The 26,550-nt window shown below is 44.8% G+C and overlaps 1 protein-coding gene across 1 annotated transcript in view; it reads left to right on the forward strand.

The window, feature by feature from the left end:
• LOC147712256 (disintegrin and metalloproteinase domain-containing protein 9-like) overlaps positions 1–24,136 on the forward strand; it is a 1,115,055-nt gene extending 1,090,919 nt beyond the window's left edge. Inside the window, exons 21-22 of the mRNA XM_086922984.1 lie at positions 19,668–19,729; positions 24,008–24,136. Coding sequence (XP_086779110.1) covers positions 19,668–19,729; positions 24,008–24,113 — 168 coding nt within the window. The 3' untranslated portion in view covers positions 24,114–24,136. The remainder of the gene's footprint in view (positions 1–19,667; positions 19,730–24,007) is intronic.
• Positions 24,137–26,550: the final 2,414 nt, after the last annotated feature.

Here is a 26,550-nt window from a genome sequence, read left to right on the forward strand (position 1 = left end):
TAGGGGCGTTACAGGTAGGGCAAGGACATGGACCAATGGGTCCCTGTCCTGGGGTGATAACACACCCTAGTCTGCTCCTCTCCTATGGGAGGGGGGCAGGAGCTTAGCTGGGTTTGGGCAGGGCTTCCCATCTACAAGATGGCTGGAGCCTGGGGTCGTGCTTCACCTCGTCTCCCCCACCTGCGGGGTGGGGTTGGCACAGGCTGGCACACCCCCCTTACTGACGTAGTTTTTCCTGCCAGTCTTCCCGCCAGAGTGGGGGTTAGAACTGGTGGGGGCCAGTTGCTGGGTACAGCAAATGGTCTGGAGAAGCTCACAGAGGCGGCATGCCTTTGATGCTTCCCCCTGCCCATCCTGGGGGAGGAGACCTAGCACCTCACCCAGGATGGGCATTGTTGCAGGCCCAGGAGAGCGGGGGCTCTCCACCCAGGGGTCCAAGATGGCACTTTCTCACATTTATCTCTCGTTGATCCCACGCTCCCTCGGGATGAACTGCTTTCATTCGCCTGAATTTGTTGTCATACTGGAGCCACCCTGTCCCTGGGAATTATGATGCTGCACCATGGATCATGGACATGTAACTGATTAATTGGGCTGCCACTGTGGGGTACCTTTCTACCATGATTGCCGCATAAATAGCGAACCCCGTGACCCAATTCCTAATGGACCAATCCACCCATACTCTTTTTTGCTTCAGCTCAACCGCCTTCCCCGTCCTGCTTTTCCCTAGGACTACCCCGGCGTTTATGCGTTTATGAGGTCAAAGACATCCACAAACTCTCCTCTGAATATTTTTTCCTTGGTCTCCACTGGTACATGCCAAGTGATCTCCGCCGATGGGGCAACCGCCATTGATGCCAACCCGTAAATCCTTGGGCTATATGCGAGTAGTGGCCGAACTGAGAATACTGACCCTATGGCTAAGGGAGGTGCTGCTAAGGGGACCTCCGACCCTGCTGTCCCATTACTATTTCACTACAACTGGCGATTGAACCACACCACCTGACTGAACCCACACTTGTGCTATCCCACTGCCCTGGTGTGCTACCACCGGTGGATCGTCTTGCGCGGTGATTTGCGTTTGGAGGCCCTACACCCGTTGTGACTGGTAGCCCCACGGTCTGTGATACATTGATTAGCGTTGAGGTGCCTGCCGGCGTAATGGGCCCGCCTGTCTGCTGGGGCGAGTTTGTAGATTGTGCAGTGTCTGCCACCAAGGCCAGTTTGTCTAGCACCCCTGCCTCGCCTGAGGTAGTGGCCTGAGAGTCCCCAGATTTGTTGCGCTTTTCTGGTTGCGCGTCTTTGAACCTCTCCGACTTCCGCCGTACCCGCTTGGCCCGCGTTGTGTCTTGTTGCGCGCTCGTCTCAGCCCCTTGCGACAACGTCCGTAGCGCCCAATCGATGCCCCTTTCCTTAGCAAACTCTAATAGTTCTGCCAGCGAGCTAAAGTCGTCTTTTGTGGCCGGGGCGTCCTTGCCTTTTCAGGCCCGTTTAGGAGGCATTCTGCACTAAAGGAAACAAATAAGCATTAGACATTGTTCTCTTTACCTCTTGCCTCCTTTTGCCCCGGGCCTGCCCCTGAGGATCCTCACTGCCACTTAAGCCCCCAGTAAACACTGCGCCTCCAAAACATGCCATTATCTCACCCCATGCATTGATCGAGGTGCCGACCATACTCACTGCGCTAGCGTACCCCTGTTTGACACGACGTGCGTCCCCACATTAAAAGAGAAACTCAACAGCATGCCTTTGTTTTGCATTGATCAGGGAGCTGACCATACTTACTACGCCAGCTACCCCTATTAATCAAACCCACCGACTGTAACTCGGTACCACCCCACATGCAGGCAGTTACCCCAGCAAAACCCATCATGCTCCAACCAGGGTGCTGGAAATACTCACCACTACTCAAAGAGCACCGCCTACCCCCCATCTAGTTTCAGTGCGAATGCGCCCAATGTAAATGAGCCCCTGGTCGCTCACAACCTCCCGCCGGGCCTTCTATCATGGCGCATTGACCCGACTATCAGAGCTCTCCTTGTTGTTAAACAACCCGACGAGCGAAGGCTGCCGTGTGCTGCACAGGTTTCCCTATGGTGCGCGCTGTGATTGATAAGGAAATAGGAATGTGGCAACAATGAGGGGGTGTGTGCGCTTCTTCGACAGCTTGCCGCTCCGATGCACTATAAATTGTATCCCCGTGCCTTGTAGCCGGTTACCGATCGTAGCGAATCGCTGCCGTGAAAGGAGCCACTTGAGTCCCGATGGAGCATATTAACATAAATCCACAGGTTAGTCTCATGTTATATTATTATTTAATGCACACACATGGACGCACTATGAAGTTGCCAGGAGCCCTCACTTAATGAGGAAGCAGACTCGGTATGTGGGGGAAAGATTTCTTTATTTAAATTATACCTATGCGGGAGAGCGCCGAGCGTTTTCTCTCCTCGGAGCTTGCGGCCACTCTGCGCATGCGCATTCGCTCTGGAAAGGGCGTCTTTGCGTGTTGTGGGATGACGCAACCCACAAAGACTAGAGCGCAACTCTACATATCTCCCCTTTTTATACATTTAAAAAAGTCCTCTGAGTCCACAGGGGTTAACATCCCCCCAGTTCAAAGTCTCTGAAGTGATTGGGTCTGACATCCACTCTACCCGCGCGTGTGCGTCTTACCGGTGTGGAGACTTCTTGAGTGTAGTTCTCAGCAGGGCTCACCATACTATCTCTCTGAGAACTCTGCTTTGCTCCTTTTGGAGTCGCCATCTTCTCCCTCTGCGTTTCCTCTACCACGGGCATCTCTTGATCTCTCCCATCCTCGCAAGATCCCTCTTCTCTTCGGCTTTCTTCACCTGCTGCCATGCCTCCTTCACTTCCTTCTGCTCCTTGATCGTGTAGGGCTCTTCCTTCCACCGTAGGCCACTGTAGGATCTTGTTGATTTTTGCCATGCGGTCTTGGGACCACACATTCCCGTCGCTGAGTAACGCCGCTCTGTCGTATACTTCTTCCACTTGAAGAGGCGGGCTATACTTGCTCTCTCCTTTCTTTCTCAGCACCGCCAGTTTGACTCTCACCCACTCCCCTCTTTCAAGGGCTGCCTCTTTCACATTTTTCCTCCAATTGTAATGTTCCGTATATACTTTCTGTGCCTTCTCCAGGTTGTGTTGAACCTCCGCCGTAGACCATTTGCCTGTGATGGTCTTTTCCCTCCAAACCACATTGTCTTTGGTGAAGGGGTGCCTGCCTCTCAGGATCTGGAATGGGCTGTACCCTGTTGATGTGGGGGTAATCCTGTAAGCCCAGATCATACTCATGATCTCCTTTTCCCAGTCCTTGCCCTTCATGATGGCCGCTTGGATGGACCCCATGATGACCCGATTGAATCTCTCTACTTGTCCATTGCTCGAAGGGTGGTATATAGAAGTGTGCTTGGATTTGATCCCATTCCTTTCCGTATACTCGTACCACTTCCCTGAGGTGATTTGCGGGCCATTGTCACTCAGGATTGTTCTCGGGATCCCTTCTCTCAGGAAAACCGAGGTGAGAAACTTTATCACAGTTTCAGAGTCCATTTCTTCTCGGATGTGAACCTCAGGCCGCTTGGAGTATTTGTCCACTAAGACACATACATACTTCGGCATTCCTTGGTTGTCCAAAACAGGTCCCAAAATGTCGATCAAGACATCCTACCAAGGGTTGCAAGGTTGGTCGAATTTGCCTAAAGCTGGCCTTAGGGGTTTCAGAATTTTGTCAGCTCCTTGGCACTGATCGCAGTCTCTCACGTGCCTTTCCACTTGTATGTCCAGTCCAGGCCACCAGTACATTAGCTTCACTCTCATTTTGTTTTTCACTATGCCGAGGTGTCCCTCACGTAGCTGGGCCCACAGGTGTTGGATCAATCTTGTAGGAGGTACCACCTTGTCTCCTCGGTACAGAAAGATTCCCGTGTCACTCACCGACAGTTCTTTGCGGACTTCATAAAATTTCCGCAGCACTTCCTTTAACCTCTTCGTTTCGGGCCAAACACTGATTATGTACTCCTTGACCTCACAGATTTCTGCGTCTTCGTCATACGCTTGGGCCCATTCTTGATTGCTAATCACTCTTTCTGAGTCCTCCATCACCGCTATCATCTCTTCATTCTCTGCCGAGGGGCTAGGAGCTTCTTCCATGGCCGAGGCTCTACTTAGGTAATCAGCTACCTTGTTGCGTGTCCCCGGTATATACTCCACATCATACCAGTACTCCAGCAGCTTCAATGTCATTTTGTCTATGCGTGGTGTGGCGGTCGCATGTCCACTCGAGGTAAGAACCTTGACAAGGGGCTTGTGGTCTGTGTGCAGTCGAAATCTCGTGCCCCACAGGAATTGCCTGAACTTCCCTATGGCCCATACCGTCCCCAGCATTTCCTTCTCAATAACGCTAAATTTCTGTTCTGTGGGAGATAAAGCTCTGGATGCAAAGCTGAGGGTCTCCACTGTTCCGTCTGCTCTCTCCTGCACTAGGACAGCTCCCAGTCCTTTCTCACTGGCGTCCGTCGTCAGTGTGGTCTGACCTAGGGGATCATACCCTTTTTAACTCTTCAAATTCCTTCTGTGCTTCTTTATTCCACCTGAACGCTGTCTTGTCTCTTATCAGCTGACTCAGTTGATGTGTTTTGGTGGCAAAGTGCTGGATGAACTTACTGTAATACTCGGCCATCCCCAGGAAGGATATCACTTCTTCTTTGCTATTGGGAGCCCTGGCATCACAGATTGCCTTCACGTTCTCTCTTTTCAGGCGTGATTCCGCGCCCTCCTATCTCGTGCCCAAGGTATGTGACTGATGTCATTCCCAGCCGACATTTCTCCTATTCTGCCGTCAAGCCATTCTTTTGTAGTACACTCAGCACTTTATTCAATTTCCTGTTGTGGTCTTCCTGGTCCGTTCCCATCACCAAAATGCCATCCTGAAAGTACTGGATGCCCTCGATGTCCTTGAACAGGCGGTGCATTAATTTTTGGAACACCACCGCGGCCGAGGCAAGACCAAAGGGCATCCTGCGGAATGGATAGCATCCAAATGGCGTTATGAAGGATGTTAGCTTCCGGCTCGTTGGGTGCAGGTCTATTTGGTGATAGGCGGATGTGAGGTCAATAGTGGAGAACCACTAACCCTGGTTTTGGCCAGCATTTCCTCTATGCGAGGCAGCGGGAATTTCTCCACAATCAGGCACTTATTCAGTTCTCGAAGGTCCACACACAGACACACTTTGCCATTCGGTTTTCTTGCCACGACCAAAGGCGCCAGCCACTCCAAACTGTCTATGGGTTCGATTATTCCTTGATCTTCCAGCCTACGCAGTTCCTGTTGCACCACTTCCTTTACTGCCTGGGGAACATTCCTCACCTTGTGGGACACTGGATTGGAGTTCTCCTTGAGCAGGATTTTGTGTGTGAACTTCTCCAGTTTGCAGACCTTCCCTCCGAACACCTTCGGGAAGTCTTTCTTCATCTTCTCCCGGTCCGGCCAGCACTCATGGTCTGGCATCAACACTTGTATGTCTCCCCCCGGGTCCAGTTTTATCCCCAGGTCACCTTGATCCATCCACCCTAACACTGATGGACCCTTCTCTGCTACGTACAGCTTGCACTCTGCTGTTCTTCCTCTGAATTCGAACATTAGAGTCCTATACCCCACCATGGAGATGGGCGTGCTTGTGTACGACACCAGCCATATGTCTGGAGGTTCTACTCTGGGTCCTAGGCTGGGCTCGAACTCTTCCTCCCTTTCTGATCTTTGGACTATGGTGTACGGGGATCCTGAGTCTATTACAATCTTGATCTTGACTCCTTCTGTCAGCATGTCGCATTGTGGTTTGCGAGAACGCTTGTTGTCTATTCCCAACACTTGCTCCTCTATGCACAACACAAGGTCCTCATCTTCCAGCTCATTCTCTTCTCCTTCTGGTTGGTCTTGTGCTACGTACTTCACCACAGGTCTCTTTACTTTCCTGCGACACACCTTCTCATAGTAACCTATTAGGCCACAGAACATGCATTTCGCCCTGAACGCCGGGCAACGTTTATCTTGGGCTGAGTGTGTCGGGCTTCTGCATCTGTAGCAGGCTGTCTTGCTTTCCGTTGCCTGTTTTCCTGTCTGTCCGGGTTTTCCCGCCCATCTGTTGCTCCTTTACCTTCTCCGGGCGCCGTTCTGTTCCTTCCTGAAGGTTCCGAATCTTCCACTCTGTTCACCATAGTCCTCTGGGCGGTCTTCCTCTTTGCTGCTTCGGCACACCGTTTCGATAACTCTGCTTTCTTTACCATCGCTATGACCTCCTTCAGCGTCGCTTCTCCGTGTGCCCACAATTTATCTTGTACAGTCTTATTGGTCGTGTGCATCACGATTTGATCTTTTATGAATTCGTCCTGAAGGACCCCGTACTTGCATGTAATCGCCAACCTTCTCAAAGCTGCGACATAGTCGTCTATGGACTCACCCGCTTCTTGCTTCCTTTGCTGGAAGTTGTAGCAATCAATGGAGACACACACCGCTGGACGGTAGTGATTGTCCAGATCTTCTATGGCGTACTTAAAGACATCGACATCCGCTTGTGGTCTGGGCGTGGGCGTGGGCACTAAGTTAGTGAATACTCTTATCCCTTCTGGGCCCAGGTTATGCAGGAGTATCCTCTTCCTCCTAGCACTGGGGAAAGGTTCCCCATTTTCAACTTCCAGGGTAATTTTTGAAATATTCCCTCCAGTCTTCCCATTTCATCTGGGGTTCAGCTGGTTTGGGCAAGAACGGGATTGGCGCGATGAGCGATGACGCCTGTGTGCTCATTCTGGCCTACTTTTCCGGTTCCACTCCCTGGCCCCTTGGGCTGCCTGGCGCACTTGCGCTCCCACCTGGTGTCGAATTTTGTCGGGGTTCTCCTGCTCCTCCTTCCCTGTGGTCTTCTAGTTCCGCCAGGGCCTCTGTGGGGTAATATCAACCCCCTTCTGTGCTTCTCTGCCTGGCTGCCGCAGCTTCTGGCCCCGGTGCACGTGGTGGGTGCTCCCTGCTTCTTTGAGCTTCTGCCGCGCTCTCCCTGTGACTTTCCAGCTCTTCTGGATGGATTTTTTCTTTTAGTGATGTTCCCCCTTCTGGGTGGGCCTGTGTGGGGTTGTTCCCCTTGGCCTGTGCTGCTCCTCTGTTTTTTTTTCTCGGTTTTTTTTGTGTGCACTGTGGGCAGTCCCACCTATGCGGGAGCGCGCCGAGCGTCTTCTCTCCTCGGAGCTCGCGGCCACTCTGTGCATGCGCATTTGCTCTGGAAAGGGCGTCTTTGCGTGTTGCGTGATGACGCAACCCACAAAGACTAGAGCGCAACTCTACACTCACTTCTATCCCCGACTGAGGCTCGAACACTGGACCCTCAATTCACACTCCAGCAGAACCAACCACTGACCGAGCCAGCTATCCGGTTTCGCCACAGTGCGTGCCATAATTATCAAGAAAGGGAGGGGGCAGGGTTTCTCTGGGCGGCCCCCCTCCCGCTATTGCCGCTCTGATGCATTTATGCATTGTACCCCCGCTTCTTGCAGCCGTTCGCCGATCGTTTTAAAGCCCCACGAGCGACGACTGCCATGTGCTGCACAAGTTTCACTTCAGCTGGGATTAAAAGGAAGGGAGACGGCAGAGGGCTTGCAGTGGTCTCAGCCTCCGCCTCGTTATACTCGTATTGCTTAACTAGCATCTTTTAATGGTTATTTCTGTAAGGTGAGATAGAGTGAGGAGTTCTGTGAACTGCAGTGAAGACAGTAAAAAGTCATATGACTTTGGTCCTATGATGTGCGCATGAGGATATGATGTGGTCTTTCAAAGACGTTCTGTCATCTCTGGGGCATCTTTTAATTGGAGGTGAAGTTATCTGCTTCACCTCTGGTCCTTAACCCTGAACCTCTACACAAATGACACATATACTAGTCAGATGTACACATACATCCACCGGGCCAAAGTTAAACCAGGGGGCGTAATAAAAAAGAACCAGTATGGAGTCCAATTCCATCTCCTCCATGTTGTGCAAGCATGTGCCTGGCCATAATTATGAATTGGTTACCAGTGGCCAGTTTGAAGGCCTACCTCAGATTCAGACTGGGCTCCGCACTGTCTTCAGCTTACAGCATCAAAAAACCCTCCAGCTCTCTAAACTCTCTCTTATACTTACATCATTCCTATCCCCAGCCCAATGTCTCCAATCTCGTACTGACACTGTGTTCCAAATAGAGTGCCTGACTACCAGAATTGTATGCAAATTCCAGTGTACTGACACACTTCACTACATATTGACAAAACCATTTATATAAAGGGTCACACAAGAGCCCCGAAGGCAGAATGAAGAACCACTCCTCTTACAAAGAAACAAATCATAGTTATTGACAGTCAACAGGGATCAACTTGTACACAGAGGATTTAAAAAAGGCACAATGGAAATTGCCTTAACCTCACAGTATGAGTACTAATGGGCATGGCATAAGAAGCTTGCAGCTCGGATAAAGACCAGGTTGAAGGGACATGGCTGAAGGATGCTTGGAGATGAAACTAGCAGCGGAATAGCAAGGTTTGTGGTCGGAAGAAACTTTGCATACGTTTATGACTGGAGGGTGGAAGCTGGCAGGCTACAGTGAAGACCAGGGTGGTCAAGGCTGGAACATGCATATCATGGTTGTATGAAAAGATATGCACTTGCGATTTCTCTCGCCACTGAACCTGTCACTACATCAAGTTCAGAAGTTGCAGAATCTGTATGTGTAGCTGTTTCTCTCACTTCAGTGAATATAGCTTTTAGAAAGTGGCTGGTGCTTCACAGCATATGCGTTCGGGGTGCTTAAGGCAGCACTTATAGCCTGGTGGCTTCCAGTCACATGACCTGCTTTGGGCATTCAAGATGTTAGTTCTTTATGTAAAATGGTTATATAGCACTTTGTAGCATTTCAGAGGTATGGGTTTTCTGAGAGGACACTATCCAGCACTAATGGGAGCTGACAGTCTCAGAGCTGGTCGACAAGGCCAGCGGAGGACATGAGGCAAATTTAGGGAGCACAACTACGCAGAAGGGACCTTTTGTGTCTGCCGTGGAGTCACAGGTGTGCGGGCATCACCCAATGCTCTGAACTTTGTAGAGAAGGCTCCTAGTTTGATGCACACGTTCAGCAAAGTAATTTGCCCAGCAAGAACAAACTCCTAAAGCATGATTTTGCTCTTTCAGAACAAAGTAACAATGACCCAAATATCCAAGGAGCTTTCTCACTATGCTTAGGTGCCATTGTGCATTTTTCCAATTAATTAGCTGGCGGCCTCGGGTAGGAAAATCTAGTTAAAGTCAACCTACCCAAAGCAGGGCAACTATCATTAAGACCTCATCACCTTGTGGCAAACAGGCCATCAGGTCAAAGGTTGCAGACAGCGCAGCCAATTGACCCTCTGCTGTGGGCAACCCAGAACTCCCTCAACTCTAACCAGAGCAGGTAACCACAGGGTTAGCAAAGTGGGAGTAACACCAATTTACAGTGCTGCTCTTGATCGGCCAAACTGTAAAGGACTCCTCTGTCTTTTACCATATCAGCTGCTAAATCTGTGAAAAGAAGTACGAAACAGCCACAAGTAGGTACTTTATTTATTGCGTCCCGTCAAGGCAAATCCCAGGAAGCAACTGCCAGCAGTGGAACACACCATTCCAGAGTGGAACCCACAAATTGCACGAGCTCACACACGAGCTCTAAGCACATTCCACAGATCCCAACACCCCCCTTCCTTCACAATAATGGAAAACAAGAGATACAGAAAATGAGTAATAATGAAGAAAAAACCGGAAGGAAATTAAAGAAAATAATAAAAATTAACATAGCAATATGACATAGCCTATAATGACCTTACAACATGTTGTAATCCTGAAACTTTGCTGGAACAAACTTCAATCTGGTAGATGCACCCCTAGAAGGAACACAGTCAAAATGAATAGTATCCCTGCCGTGAACACTGGTGGACACCGCCGTAGAAGGAGAAAGAAATCCAAATTGCTTGTTAACATAGTCAAGCATAGACTCAGGTACAATGGAAACAGCACACTTATTCCAAACTTTCCCATTCTTCAACACTACCATATGATTCTTCACAGCAGCCACTGTTTTCGGAGCAGAGAAGCGAGACTCCCCTTGCGAAGAAAACCAGGTTTCTTAACTCGCACCCAATCACCCACCTTGATAGGACAAGACCAATGAATTCCAGGTCTGGTGTCGTACTTAGCCTGAACAGCAGCCCTGACATCACTTACAACTGACAATTGCTGTGTCTACCTCCCTCCTAGACATCCATTCCTTGTTCATTTTAGAGCCAGCAACCCTTCCCCTAAGTAACATAAATGGAGCAATCCCGGTACTAACATAGGAGTGGTCCTCACAGCTGACAGCTTGTCGCCAATGCAACCCATTCACTAAAGCCAGATGCAGATGTTCTTTGATGACTCAATTGAAGCGCTCAACCAAATGGTTGCTGCGGGATGATAAAGGGACGTAAGAGTGTGTCTCACACCTATATCCTTAAGAAACTTTTGCATCTCACAAGAAACTAACTGGGTACCGTTTTCCAACACCAACTCTTCGGGAAAACCTTCCCTGAGAAAATCATCCAGCAAAAAACTGATTAAGGACGAGGAGTTAGCATTATCAACAAACCTAAATTCAGGCATTTAGACATGTAGTCAATTAAAATTAGGACATATTTGGGAGAACCGCCAACGAGTCCAAACAGACTAGCAATGTCGAAGGCCAATTTCGTCCAAGGAGAGTGCTTTGCCACAACAGGTTCAACTAGAGAAGGATAGGTCACCTGGGATTTGTCACTCGTAGCACAACAGTCACAAACAAAATGCTCAACATCCTTATCTAAGGCAGGCCACCAAAAATCTTGCCTCACCCTACGTTTCATGGCTCGAATCCTAGGATGTCCTTCATGAGCCAAATTCAAGGTATTTTTGCGTATAGACAAAGGAGCTACCAACAAACCACCTCTCCTCAATATTCCATTGACCACGGTTAACTCATCCTTCACTCTTTTGTAAGGCACTAACTCAGAAGGGCAATCTTTATCACTAGGCCGCACACCTGATAAGAGATCAATGACCTTCATCACATCAGCATCTTCAGACATACACTCCAATCATTCCTGTTCAGAAAGAGCACCCCAAGCAGTATCTTCCAATTAACATACAGCACAAACTATCTCTAAATCATCACACCCCAATACATCATCTTCACATGAGAGAGGTAGCCTGGATAAGCAATCTGCTACATGGTTTTTGGCTCCAGCCACATACTCAAGCCGATAGCGAAACTCCTGCAATCTATATTGCCATTTAGAAATATGTGGTGTGGCGCTGCCACCACTTTGGTGGTAAACAAAGGTTTATGATCGGTTCTTAAAATGAATTGATTGCCCCACAAGAAATTTCTGAAGTGTTAAACACCCACCACAAACCCAAAACATCCTTTTCAGTGGCAGAATAGGTGCTCTCAGCACCCCTTAAGGTCCTTGAAGCAAAAGCAATGGTTTCTTCACAACCATCGCCCCTCCTCTGAAGAAGGACCACCCCTAAACCAACATTACTTGCATCAGTAGACACAATACATAGATCATTAATGTCAAAATGTTTAAGGGGACGAGCATGTACAATTTCTTGTTTGATTGACTCAAAATTATTGTTGCAGTCAACATCCCATACATATTTGACATTTTTCTTTAGCAAGTTCCGCATGGAAGCAGTTTTGGTGGAAAAGTTGCTGACGAATTTGGCATAGTACTCCACCAACCCTAAATAAGAACAGAGTTGGTCCTTGTTCAAAGGTGTGGGTGCATTTTGGATAGCTTCAATAATCTTCAGTTTAGGTTCAATTCCTTTAAATGAGATATGATGACCAAGATAATCAACACCCTCTTGAAGAAATTTCACTTATCTGCCATCAACGTTAAACCACTAGATCTAATAATACTTAACACATGCTTGACTCTATCATCGTGTTCAGATTCAGATTTCCCATAAATGAGAATGTCATTCTGAAAAAACACGACTCCAGCAATGACCTTGAATAAATTGTTCATAAATCTCTGGAACACTGTTGAAGCCAAAGCAAGGCCAAAAGGCATGCGACTGTAGCGATAAGCACCCTCAAGAGTGACAAAAGATGTTAAGTGTCCAGATTCTTTACACAGCTCAATTTGGTGATACGCTGAAGAAATATCAAGGGAGGAGAAAAACCTGGCGCCCCGAAGAGTGGTCAGCATCTCGTGGATGTTTGGTAGAGGTTAACAATCAACCCAGATGTTGGCGTTGAGATCTCTCAAGTCAACACACATCTGGAGAGATTTGTCGGATTTCCACACTAAAACAATGGGAGCCAACCATTCAGAACCTTCGATAGGTTCAATAACTCATGCAGCACATAGTCGTTCCAATTCACATTTGAGCTTATTGCGTATACTCAAAGGTACCTTGCGAACCTTATGAGCTACGACTTTTGCACCGTCTTTGAGTACGATGCAATGCTGAAACCCCTTGAGTTTCCCAAGTTCACCCTAAAATACTTCAGGAATAATGTGACCCCACTTGTCATTGGATATCTGAGTAACAGTGCGAGTAGTGGAAGAGTCAGGAGGTGTGAGATTATAGAATTGACTGAGGGTATTGCAGGACACCACCATATCAGGATGATTCGGGTCTAGGATGATGTTAAGAGTGCCCTGCTCGTCCCACCCCAGCAAGTTCACACCATCCTAGACCACAAACACAGTTCCCATGGCTTGATCAGTATTAAAAAACACATTTGCCAAAAAAAATCCTAAAACTTCCACTCTTTTACCCCCATATGCAAAGATTTTGATGTTGAACTGTTCCAATTTAACGCCGACTACTTTGCCAAAATCTTTGACGTTGATGATAGTAAAAGGCAAACCAGAATTAGCATGAAAGCTAAGACAAATACCATTGACATTAATGTTGCACAAATGAGATTTCCTTTTGTGAGACCCCCCAGAGAAGATAGTTCAAGAACGCCTTCAGCATGAGATGATGAAGGAGACAACATCAACAGTTCATAACTGTACTCCTCAGAATCCATCAAATATTCTCCAATGGCCTTTATTACTTGAATTGAATTCTTTTTAGCCATAACATCTTTGCAAATTCTGGAGAAATTACCTTTTTTTCCACATTTATAACAGGTTTGATTAAGAGCGAAACAAAACCTGGCATTCCCTAAATGTGATTTGCTCCCACATCTGTAGCACACAGTCTCGTTTAGTTCAGATTTGACTTTGGGCAAGGGTGTAATAGTGCTCTGTTCAGATCTAGCTTTGGAGTAGAGTGTAGTAGGGCTAGAGGCAGATCCTTTCGATTTAGAGACATGTTTGGTATTTAAGAGTTTGACTTCGCTAGTGGAGATAATACTGCTCATTTCTTTCGTACAAAATTGAGAATGCTCAATACTTCTACCCAAGGTGAGTGCAGTTTCTAAATCAGGATCATCAGAGGACAATAATTTCTCTTGGATCTTTTTGTTGGATGTCCTTTTAATTAATTGATCACAAATAATGTTATCTCTAAACTCTCTGTAGTTGCAGGTGACCGCTAGCACTCTAAGAGCAGCAACAAAGTCATCAATTGACTCACCTGGAGTTTGAGCGTGTCGTAAGAACTTGTGGCATTCAAGAACAACATTTCTTTCAGGGCTGACTCTTTTGTCCAAAGTCTTGACGACAGAAGCATAGTCATCAACAAGTAGGGAATCACCATTGTCACCACCACTTACAAGAGTACTTACTACCTCAAGGTTTTCAAAATTTTCCTACCTTCAGAACCTAAGTTGTAAATCAAGAGCGATTTCTTCTTTGTAGAAGTGAAGGTTTCCCCATCAATAGCTTCCAAGTATGCTTCAAAAGTATCTTTTCACTGTTCCCATTGAACAGGGGGAGAACTTGCAGACTGTAAAAAGGGTGGAGGTGCCAAAACGCGATCCATTATTTGGCGTGGGTGAGTTGCTGCCCAACTTCGACACAACAGTACTGAAATCAGACAAGGCAAAATGATAAACTCAGACAAAAAGGTGAGCTGGCATGAGATTTATAAGAAGGCTTTAAAATAAACAAGTGGTATGCGCATCACCGAGAGCATAAACAGTGTGTGTAGAATAATGATGCACAAGTGTGACACAGGAGAATCACTTAAAGTGTATATGGCTCAACTGTATGCCCAACACGTGGCTTTTGAACATAATAATTAAAGCTGTGCTTTCAACGAAGGCACAGCAGAAGACTCCAGGCGGTGATCAGCGTAAAGGTTTAACTCAAGCTGTGCCTATCAGCGAAGGCACACAAGCAGACGCAAACTATAATTTGCAAGTAAGTGAGACCCACAGCCGTGCTTTTCAGTATGGCTCAATTGTATGCCTGGCATGTGGCTTTTGAACATAATAATTAAAGCTGTGCCTATCAGCGAAGGCACGACAGGACACTCCACGCTGTGGCGCTTGTGCAGGAACTCCGATGTGTGCCACTGAAGGCAACACACACGTTGCTATGACAATACACTGTAACAAGAGAAGCGGCAATTCAAAAGGGTCGCAAGCAACGTGATGACGTTGCGTGGTACAACGCCAGGCAAGTCATGCAGGGGCTTCCTCAGAATGTGCGTTACACGCAGTACATCATGAAGCGAGACGTCACAGGGAAGGCAAGAGGAGCCACGGAAATCTCACTTCAACCGCGCGCTCCCATTTCCAAACTAACAAAAAGTACCTTCAAATTGGCGAGATTTGTGTCAGTATAACAAGGACCAAAGCTGGATTACCACAGGAATCTCCAGCGATAACCAGACCACCAGGGACACGACAGCAAGGCACAGAATGCCACACAGCAAACAGTAGGAATGGAGCCACACAGGATCGGTCAACAGGCAACAGGTTGGCTGCAGGATGGGGAAGCCGAAGACGGGACAGCTCGTCGCCTGTGAAAAGAAGTTCGAAACGGCCACAAGTAAGTACTTCATTTATTGCGTCTAGTCAAGGCAACTCCCAGGGAGCAACTGCCACCAGTGGAACACACCATTCCAGAGTGGAACCCACACATTGCACAAGCTCACACACAAGCTCAAAGCACATTCCACAGATCCCAACAATCTGGTTGAAGAGCAGCTCTGGGTGTGCGGAATGGGAGCCAAAGACAGCCAGTTTACCCCACTATACATTTACCTTATGGGGTGGTTTCATCAGTCTGGGTATCCCGACAGACCACCCCTCGAGCTGGTAATCTTTACTGATGCCTGGTTCAGATGGAGCAGACAGACATGGCGCGTCATCAGGGTGCTAATATGCTGTTGAGACCACAGTAGAATGGATACATCAGAATGTGGCTGGACTCATATTGAGTACACTACGTTCTAAAAGGCCATTGACGGTGATTCTCCTGCTCTGCTGGGAGGAGACAGGGGTTAGACTGATGGTGTTTTTGGGGTGGATCATTTGGTGTTGCTTGCACACTGGGTTGGAAAGTGCATGACATCATCATTATGAAGTATGTGGATTGTAGAGCCTGGGGGTTCTGGTTTGTGGCAGCTGAAGGGAAGATTTGGACAGGGAAGGTGCTATAGCGGTGCTGTCAAGCCGTTATGCAGAGTTGACATTAAGGGAAGATATACACCATGACGTGTCCCATGTATTCTTCACTACAGATCTCACTGGAGATGCTCCTAGCTGCACGTGTGGGATTAAAGGAGGCAGGAAATGTGCAGGGTGTGCTGCCTTACAGTCTTAACTTACCATCACGTTTTAGTTTTCCAAGTTTCCTTTCTGCAAAAGCCACAATGCTGTCTCCAGTGAATTCTGACTAGTCACAGTGCTACCTGGCAGCTTGCAAAAAAGGACTTTAATCCAAATGTGTCTGGAGACAATGGCTTTTCATGCGACCTGCAAATTACATTACACAGATTGAATTTAAGCAGGGGACCGAACTGCCTAAGTCAGAACCCGAATGAGCTCTGACACAGGTGACACATGAAACCCTGAGTTATCACAATTGCACTACATATGTAAATGTTCGGACAATGTGGTGGAGTTTTGTGATTGACACACAAAGTACAGTAAAAATGGTAGCTAAACAGTGAAAACAAATAGTGAAACACATGCAAATAAACAATAACAGGCAACATAATGACAATACTGTAATAAACCAGTGCCCTCAAATTATAAACATTACATACTATTCGCAACCAACAGCTACTCAGCAAAATTATGCCCCATATTTGACATATTATGACAATACCTTGCACACCAACAGCACATCTTTGATATACTGTGGGCATTCTGACCACACTATATGTAGAATAATAGTGAGCCAACTAGTATATTGTGACTGTTATTGGTAATATTTTGGCTGTTCGTGGCACAATAGTGGTCCATCTTTGATATAAAGTAGGAGTTTCTGGCAGCACACATGATATTCTTGAACTTTGGTGGGCATTTGTGACAGAATGTGCCTAAACTTGGTATTTCAGTAGCCCATTCTTGACATGCTGTGAGCATTGTTTATCTAATGCCTCAATCTGTGGCAAAATTATGGTGGAAACCCTTGCAATGTCAGCATATTACTATAAATCATTGTGATAGGAGGAATTTCTTTTGGATGAAAGTAATAATGTGTCCTGATGCTGCAAGAGCACTTGATGGAAATAGCAAGCTGATTTTTGGGACCAAACATTTGTTTATTCAAAATGACAAGTCTATTTTTGATAGCAAATTAAGTATAATTCCACAACTTAGAGCACTGATTTTTGGAGACAAAATGTTTGCATTTCTAGTATTTAAAACTGATTTTAGGGTAATAATTCATGCTTTGCTCTAAAGGTTCATTGCTATTCTGTTTTTTAATAACAAACAACACTTAGGCCAGATGTACGAAGCTCTGGTCGTAAGAATCCAGTAGCACCACCAAAGAAACACAGAGAAGTGAAGAAATGAACTAAACTGATCACATCACTAAACTGTACCCCTACTCCAGTGGACTCCGCGAAATCACTAGGAATCACACTGGATGAGAACCTAGACATGAAAGCCCACATCAAATCAGTGGTAAAAAGTCCCTAATTTCATTTGAACTATATTAGAAAAGTGAAACCATTAATTTCTTCGGCGGATCTCAAACTGGCAGTCCAATCCTTAGTTATCTCAACAATTGAATATGGTTGTACAACTTTAGCAGGTCTACCAAAAATGTCCACAGCACCACTAAAAGCATGCCTCAATGCAGCTGCAAGACTCATCACCGGATCAAGGAAATTCGACCATATCTCTCCACACCTGAAAGCGTTAAACTGGCTACCGTACGAAGCCAGAATTCAACTTAAATTGGCATGTATTACCGATAAAGCGCTCCACTACAAAACATCAAGATACCTGGCCCAAAAAATTGAGTTATCAGGAGGAAGCAGACCAGCCAGGAGGGCCAAGGAGCTGTTGCTGAGACCACCCATCTTCCGGAAGAAGAAAACATATGAAAGAGCTTTCTCAGGAGCAGCCCCCAGAATATGGAACTCACTCCCTCCCATCATTAGGAAAATTCCAAACACAGCAACATTTAATAGGGAAGCTAAGATCTTCCTTATGAGTAAGTTCCTTCCATAGGCAAGACAGTTCATCACCAGCACCGTGACATAGATATTTTCTAAACAGAACAACTATGTAGTAAAGAGAAAGCCACCAGCTATACTGAGGATAACCTCTGTCGGCACTATACTACTCCTAACTTTTGTAGAATGCAGGGGAAAAAGACTTTTCAGAACTATTTTGTACTGGTAGCCCCAGAACACCTTGATATCAAGCTGTATCCTAAAGTTACCTCATGTCAATTTATATACCTATGTTAATACTCTATGGCTGTATAATTTACCTACCTCTTATCACTGTGAATCGTTATGCTATACAAGATGTAACTCTAAACTACCTCGTGTAAATGTGAACACTCTGATACCCAAGGGTAACTTTCGCGCTATACAAAACTCTTTAAATAAATAAACCAGAATTTTGTGACCAGCAAATAATTTAACAAACTAACCTATGTACTAACAGGTCAGTTTGCTAAATACCAACTTGGGTGGGTCGCAATCCGACCTACCTCATGACTATTAATGAGGTAGGTCCCAAATTGTGACTCCCTCCGTTTGGTGACCAGCACAGGGATGTAGGGTCAGCCGGCCTCCAGCTAATTTTCCTTTAAGGAAACAAGGGTGCATTTAACAAAAAAATTTAAAGTTTGATGTAGACTTGTTAGTAGTCCCAGGGACCACTACCTACTCCTAAAACACTATTTTTACATTCATAATGGAGCCCAAGCGCACACCTTCCCGTTTGCAAAATGATTACATCCCAATTCAGGAGTCAATCAAGGATTTGCAACCGAATATCGGATGCAAAACATTGGCACATGGCATAACGATTCTGCATTTGGAAGGGACACCTACATCACGCTCCTTCCAAATATAAAATCGGTATGGGATCGCAGTCCTATTTTATGAGTTGGTAAAAGTTTATCAAACTCCGAAATTGGAGTAGTACACTTAAAAACATACACTTAAAAACAGCATTTATGTGCTGGCAAGCTCCACATCATAGTGTATGGGACCTTAAGAATGCTTCATACACCCAGTCCTCAGTGCTTTAGCTGGTATTTTTGTACTTTTATATGAACATTTCATTATCTATATTGATAAAGCCTTTTAATATTATTACTGCTACTATCAGAGGCCTTAGAATGTGAGAGTATAACTTGCCTGCTTTTTTGATTCCGTAAGGTCCCAACAAATTCAGAAGCAGGTCTGCTGCACGGGTGTCTCAGATTTTTCTAGCTCTGCCTTTGAGACATAGATTTGTATATTTTTTAATGATTCCTTCCTCCCACTGCCACATAGATTCTCAGTAACAAATAAATGGTCAGTAATCAAAGTGACTGTGAATCCACTTGGAAGGGGTAGAGTGAACCAATATAAAGAAGTGGAATGTAGATGTGAAGAACATACCCATGGGAAGTGAAGAGCAAACATTTTATATGCACATTTTGAAAACTGCCTGTACTTCATATACATAGTTCAATAGCCAACTGTTAGGCAAATTACACTGACAAATGCACAGATTTTGAACAGCTTTTCAAAATGTTGTTGGGGAGTAAGTACCCTCATAAACCCTATGGGGGAAGACTTGACTGCTACACCAGAAAAGTATTTGAATATGTCATGAGTGCACCTCTCGAACTCCTGGATTTTAGGCAATTTATTTTGAAATTTTGCTGTGAAAAGCAGCAGTTGGCACTGTTTTTTTTATACAAAAATATATTAGGGAAAGGCGAATGGTCTTGAGTGTTGGGCTCAACCCATGCTTTTTGAGAGTTATTTACAACCCATCACTTTCAGAGTTCACTAGCCACCAATGAAAAATCTAGGTTTTACTTGTATTTTCAAAGATCAACTTCAATTTTAGTGGCTTGCCATGAAAATGTTAGCCTAAGAAAGATTCAGCTTTTTCTGTAACCACCATATCATCTCACCGGTGCAGTGAGTATCTAGTTGATGTGCTGTTCTTTGACACTTGTGGCTTTTTCTCTTATCATCTAGGATGGAAATTCCAACATCAAGTTTGATGACGTCTTCACAATATCAAGATTGCCATCTCCCAGGTTAGTGAATGCATTCCTTGGACACAGCCAGTGGGTTACCAGATCTTCTAAAGAAATTCTTAGAAGAGAACACACTTCTTCCTCCCATATGACAACTATGCAAGCAACCAGAACAGGATTTTGTTGACCTCTCCATTTTCCTCAGTATTGGTTCTAGAATAGCCTCAGCATCTCTGACACTGAATATGACAAATACGGAAATCTATTGCCATGGTCAGAGATAGAAGACCAAGTTCTGTATGTGTTATTTGCTGATCTTATATAGTAAGAGCTCTACTCTAACTAAACATTTAGTGTGTTTTATGTTTCACACTGTACGCCGGCATTGGTGTGAAGTTGCAGCTTGAAGAATAAATAAAAATGCCAAACTTGTTTAATATGTGAGGGAAAATCGAAAATGGGTAGCGCAATTGCTGCCACCATGCATTTGAATACTTTAACCTTGTAAGATAATATACCAACTGAAAGGGAGAACAAACAAGGTAACGCACAGTTTCTGAAAGGTAGTACTGAGTACTCCACAGATAAACATGACATTTATATAGCTTCTTGAAGGAATGGCAACAGACCCCCACAGATAAGCATTACATTGATATAGCTTCTTGGAGAACTGCTTAGTCAACAGGCCACTCACAAGAAAAAATTATCTGTAATGTGAGGAGCCTTTATGGCTGACTGAGGGCCTGATTTAGATCTTGGTGGACTGCTTACTTTCGTCACTACGGTGACGGATAACCCATCAGCCGAAACATAAATCCTATCGGATGTAACAGGATTTATATTTTGGTGGAAGGGATATCCGTCACTGTTGTGAGGGGGTAACCCGTCCACTGAGATCTGAATCAGGCCCTGAGTGGACATGGCATCACATAGCTCTACTGCCCCATCACTTAAATATCCTTCTGGAAAGTCGACAAAGACTTTCACTATCTTGAAAATTGCCTAACAGCCTGTTTGCAGTAAGGTAAACAGGAACTACTGAAGAACTGGGTAACTTGGCCCCTGGAAATGTTGCCCCTTTGGTTAGGGAGCGTCCAGGAATCAACCCCACCCACTAGCTGGTGCTAGGTATAAATGTGGCACCTGCAAAGAACACTTTCTGGACCTGCTGAAGAATGAAGTGGGCTGGACCTGCCGACTGTGATATGAGAGGAACCTTGAAGAACTGGACCTGCTCTCCCTTGCACCAAAGGCAAAGAAGTGGACTCCAGGTGTCAGTTGGCTGGTTGACCTCTGTTGTGGCTACAGATACAGAACAAGGTGCATGAAACCTTCTCACTGGAGTGCACAGCTGACCAGTAGCAATTGGACCTGGACTGGACCTTGCTGTTGGCCCCTGTTAGAGTGACTCCTGGTCCTTCAGTGCTGTCTCTGAGGTCCGCCAAGCCTTCTACATAACCCAGAGGAGTTGCTCCGAAATCGGAAAAAGGTTGGGACGTAAAAAACCTAGGGGCCTGATTACAATCTTGGCAGATAGGATTACTCTGTGACAAACATGACGGATATCCCATCCGGCAAATTATAATTCCATTATATCCTATGGGACTTGTAATGCAGCGGACGGAATACCCGTCACGTGTGTGATGGAGTATCCCATCTGCCAAAAACTTAATCGGGCCCTAAGTCAGTAGGTAACATCATTGCCCAAGATGCATCTGGTTAGTGTATCCGACCCTCTCTCCATCGTAGTCTGTCTGAAATTGTTCCTAGGTACTGACCTACCGCGACCGGACACTATCATTGATACCGAATGCCTTTTGGTGCTATTTCTACTTAAAACTTTACAAATTCATATTTCTGGTCCCCCTTACATGATTTTTGTTGGTGTGGTGTTATTTTGTTTATTAGAAATTTCTCTACTTTGCTAAATCAGTTTGGGGTTTTTATTACTTGATGTGTTGACTTTATTACTGTTTTGGTACTGCATAAAAACTACCCATTGCCCTAAGTTAAGCATGTTTGCGGAGTGCCAAAGCTACCTGGGAGTTCAGTTCCGGTTAATTTAGTAACTTTGAGTGTTCAGCATCACAGCAGTTGTGGGCCATTGCCCTTCCCTTGCAATAATTCAACTTCTTTAATTGTTGTTTAACGGTTCAATCCAGGACTTGTGTTTTGCAGCACCATTTGGTGATTTCGAATGAAATAAAAATCCCTTTCTAAACTGAAAGCAAAACTTGACTTTTTGAATGATTATTAGCTTTTGGTTTTCATTCAGGTATTTTTTTTAATTTCAATTCACACTTGCACTCAGTTTTTTGCACCCTACGTCTATGTGAACATGGACTTGGATCCGGAGAGTCTTAGCAGCAGAGGTGAGGAGCATGTGCAACCAAGAAGGCCTGATGCTGAATAAGCAATATAGGAGGGAGGATTACTATATTGCCCTCAAAGCCTGGGAGGAGGTCCATCAGCTGGAGCCCCCCTCAGAGAAGAATGAGGATGAATATGAAGAAGGAAATAGGAATCACATTGAGGAGGTCCCAGTGCGATGGGAGTGTTCTCCCAAAGGAGCAATATCACCTCAATTGTCCAGGGCAGAGAGCAGTGTGTGCACTTGTAGTTTGTAACCAACCCAACTGGAGCATGGGCAGGCAGAGAGGACTATAAAATTGCAGCTGGCTACTCTTTCCTTTGAGGAGAAAAACGTAGCCTTGACTGCTCAGATAAAGAAGAACCTGCTGGCCCATGAGAGGACCCAATGCATGATGGGATTTAGGTCCAGAAGGACATCTGAGTTCTCAAGAGGTCTGTAAATCAACAGGAATGAACACACGAATGGTGGAGATGAGGAGCAGCAGACCCAAAGAGATCTGCTTTTGGTTGTGTCTTAATTTTGTAATCTTATAGTCTGCTCTGTGTTTTGACAATATCTGCTAAGCCTCCTACTATATTCATGGGGTGGTTTTGCTTACGGACTAGGTATCCAGATGAAATGGCCTCATGGCAGATCGTTAGTGTTTCTTTAAGTACTCAGGTTCCTATAATAATTAGAATATCAGTGTGTAGTTCAAAAACAGACAGTACATTTCTAGGTCATTCTTATTTATGAATCACATAATAATGAGGAGACAGACCAACTGTTGGTGCCAGGGAGGGGTTGTGGTAAGGGAGAGAAAAGAAGCAGGAGGGAAGATTGAGATAGGGGTGAGGTTGGAGTGGGAGGCTCGTCATCAGGCTCCAGGATGTGGATACGAACTTCACAGGGTTAGGCGTGTTATAGGATGGTTGTTGATGTGGCATACAAGAGGTATTAGATACTGTGGAAGGAATTGAGGTTCCCCATTGAAGAGAGGACATGGTGAAATAGTCTGGGTAAGAGAAGAGTGTAAGTGAGAGAAGCATCCTAAACTTCCTTTCTTCTAGTTTGAAGCTGTGGAAGGTGTGGTAGTGCCACAAACTATAACCTCATCATATCAAACATCCCGCAATATTCAACATTTCTTCCATGAAACCAACCATTATCACATGGACCAAGTATCTTTCCCCCAACAAATCCTGTCTTTGTTGAACTACACCTAATCCAACAAATCCTAGTTCCTCCCATGCATAGTATCTTTTCTCTACACATTCTCTCCAAGACATGTTGTTGCAAATACATAAAACGTCTCTAGCACCTCTCATACAGACCTCTTCCCAAAAACTGAATATCTTCCCACAGATTACATCCTCTGCCACTTACCACACCTCTTCTCACAAACCACACCTACTAGATTACATCTCCCTTGACAAACCACCACTTCTTTTAAAAACAACCCTACCAGGAACACATCTCCTTCAATGAACCACTTACATTTCCAGAGACCAATCTTTCACCATGCACCTTTGTCAAAGCTCCATCTGCAAACTGGCACATCACATCCAATTATGCAGACCAAGTTTTTTCTCCGAGACTACACTTCCTCCTACAAACATTCCCTCTTCCAGGTGCTGCACCTTCTTTTAAGCACAACTCTTTCCATAACCCACCCTTATCACCAGTAACACCTCCTCACATCATGCTAGATTTTAAATTCTCCCTTAGACTGCAACAGCTCCCACATACACCTGCTCTGATATATGTAACTCTCCCTACAGACCATATGTTACTCAACATACCACGTGCCCTCCGGTGAATCATACCCACTGTTATACACCATCCTGATAATTATATCAAATAAACCACCTTCTTAGAACATCTGCTCTTTTTCTCAGTCTATATAATGTGTTCTGCTGGTCACATTCTAAAATTGTCAGGTTTTGATATTTGAGGGTTTCTAATAATGTTTTTGTCTATTTCAGGCCACCGGTGACCCCTGCTGTACCACCAAGGCCACCTCCTCCACAGCTGGATTTTCTTCATAAACCACCCGTCCCACCCAGACCTCAGGGATTTCAGAATGTATGATGTGGTATCCACCAACATTGTGCATACCTTCTCATGCATCAAAAGAAAAGGGATGCACAGTTTTGTATTACCAATCCCAATGTCTTCTGTGGGATGCAGTTTTTATCCTTTTAAAGAATAATCTTCTGTTCCTTCGAAGGGTCACTGACGGGAGTGTGCACACAACAGACACATTTTTACTGATTGCAATGCATAATATTGAGCCTCCAGAAACAATCTTTGGATTGGAAGGGAAATAAGTAGCAGTTATGTTTACTATCACTTTTATTTACTTTAACTTCCTTAAATATGCACTTCATGAAGTGTTGCGTACAAGTGGAAAGAAAGCCGTTCTTGTATTTAAGGAAATTCCTTGCATAACGAGACTGTGGGATAAAGATAGTGCATAGTGTAATGTTGTGTTTTCTTAAATATGCACCTTTCCTTTAAGATTCTTGCTTCCCTTCTCGGGGACACTTCATAGAACAAGAATGTCGTATAGTTCTTAGAACAAGAATGTTACTAGATTCTGTGTCAGTTATGATCTGGAGCTGTTGGTGGATGAGGCGATTAAACTGCACTGAAGAACTGCACTTCGTTTCTGTTTAACTTATTCAAGAAAACACTACATTAATATTGGCGACGATCCTACCTCGACGACGCCTCAACGCACAGCCTTCCAAGATTCGATTTTCCTCCCCAGCGGCTGATTCACATGAGAAGGAAGCGTTGTCTTCCCAGCGGCAGATTAAGTGATTAAAGAAGACGTTCATCAACTCAATGGTCCGGTGAGGAGTACAGCGAGAGGATATTTAGTCATAAAGGGACTTTTTTTTTAAAAATAAAAGGAAAAAGTAACGCGCTTCGCGTTAACTCTACAGCTTAAACTTGCTCGCGCTGCTCGCGTGAAGGTGCGCGATCGTGTACGCAGTGCGTTTCAGCAAAAGCCTTCCTGCGTTTCAGTGACGCATTGCGCATACGTGCGCTTCAGTGACGTAGGACGCCCTGATTCAACTGCGTCCTCTGCGTTTCACGGGCAGGCTTGGCTTGGGAAAGAACGTGTATTACTTAAACATTCTCTTCAACAATGCAATAAAGCTTTACTCAAGGACACAGAGAAATGCATTGTTTAAACGTTCTCCATTACAATTCCAGAAAAGAACAGTGACTATAGAAACCCACAATAAGAATAATAGTTCTGTTCTACTAGGTCTTTATTCCTATTTTTAAAAAAAAGGAGAAAATAAGGCAATACAGTGGTTAGGAAGTTATCTGTACATGACAATATCTATCAAAAGACTAGTATTGGATACAAGTAAAATCACATGTTAAAGAAGAATTTTGGAAGGAGACCCAATTTAAAAATTTAGAAAGAAAAGGTACACAGTCTACATTTTAATTCAAAAATTTAGTTTATTTTTTTTTTCTTCAAGAAAGAGAGAGAAATGCAAAATGTAACTCAGCCTGCGTTTTTTTTATAAGTCCAGGTGAACCAAACGTAAAATGGCAGAAATGGAAGAAATTTTTTGCAAATTATGCAAGAGTATGTGGCACAAATTTAAGTGCAGAAAGAAAACACTCATTATTATTGCACTGCCTAGGAGGAGAAGGTCAGGATGTACTAGAACACCTACCAGAACTCACAGCAGCGGAACAGAGGAACTTAAATGAGTATGAAATAGCCATAGAACAGTTAGATCGTCATTACCTCCCAAGGTTGAGCACAATAATGGAAAGATACCATTTTGGACTAAGAGGTCAAAAAAGGGATGAGTCTGTTGAGGACTATGTATCTGCTCTAAGAAAATTGGCTTCTTCATGTAAGTTTGGTCAAACGTTGGAGGAAAGAATAAGAGATCAGTTCGTATTGAAATGTGCTCATGACAGTATTCGTAAGGAACTATGGCTGAAAGATGAACCACCTTTGGAAGAAGTACTTGTAATTGCAAAGCAAGTAGAGCACATGACGAAATGTGTGGATGAATTAAAAGGAGAAAAAGAGAAGTTGGTTGAACCAGAGAAGAAAACTGAATCAAAGGTTGAGGAAGTTGTTTGTCAGGTCAAAAAAGAAGATAAGGGGGACAGTGGAAAAAATGACAATGGGACAAATAGATTTAATTCAAATTTTAATATGTCCAACAAATTTTCCTGTTTCAGATGTGGTAACACTGGTCATTTAGCTAATGCTCCAAATTGTCCTGCTTTGAAATCCATTTGCAATGACTGTGGGAGAAGGGGTCATTTTTCAAAATGTTGTAGAACAAAGGGTAACAAAAGAGATAATACTGTTAAGAGATGGTCTCAGCCACAAGTGAAAACGGTGACTTTCCAGATTAGGAGTGGTCCATTAGAGCATCCCACACAATTAGTTAAAGTTGATGATGCTATGATAGAGTTCAAATTTGATTCATGTTCACAAATCACCATGATTGATGTAGATTTACTACATAAAACATTT

This window comes from Lissotriton vulgaris, chromosome 5 (assembly GCF_964263255.1).
Source record: "Lissotriton vulgaris chromosome 5, aLisVul1.2, whole genome shotgun sequence".
Classification (NCBI taxonomy): Eukaryota; Metazoa; Chordata; class Amphibia; order Caudata; family Salamandridae; genus Lissotriton; species Lissotriton vulgaris.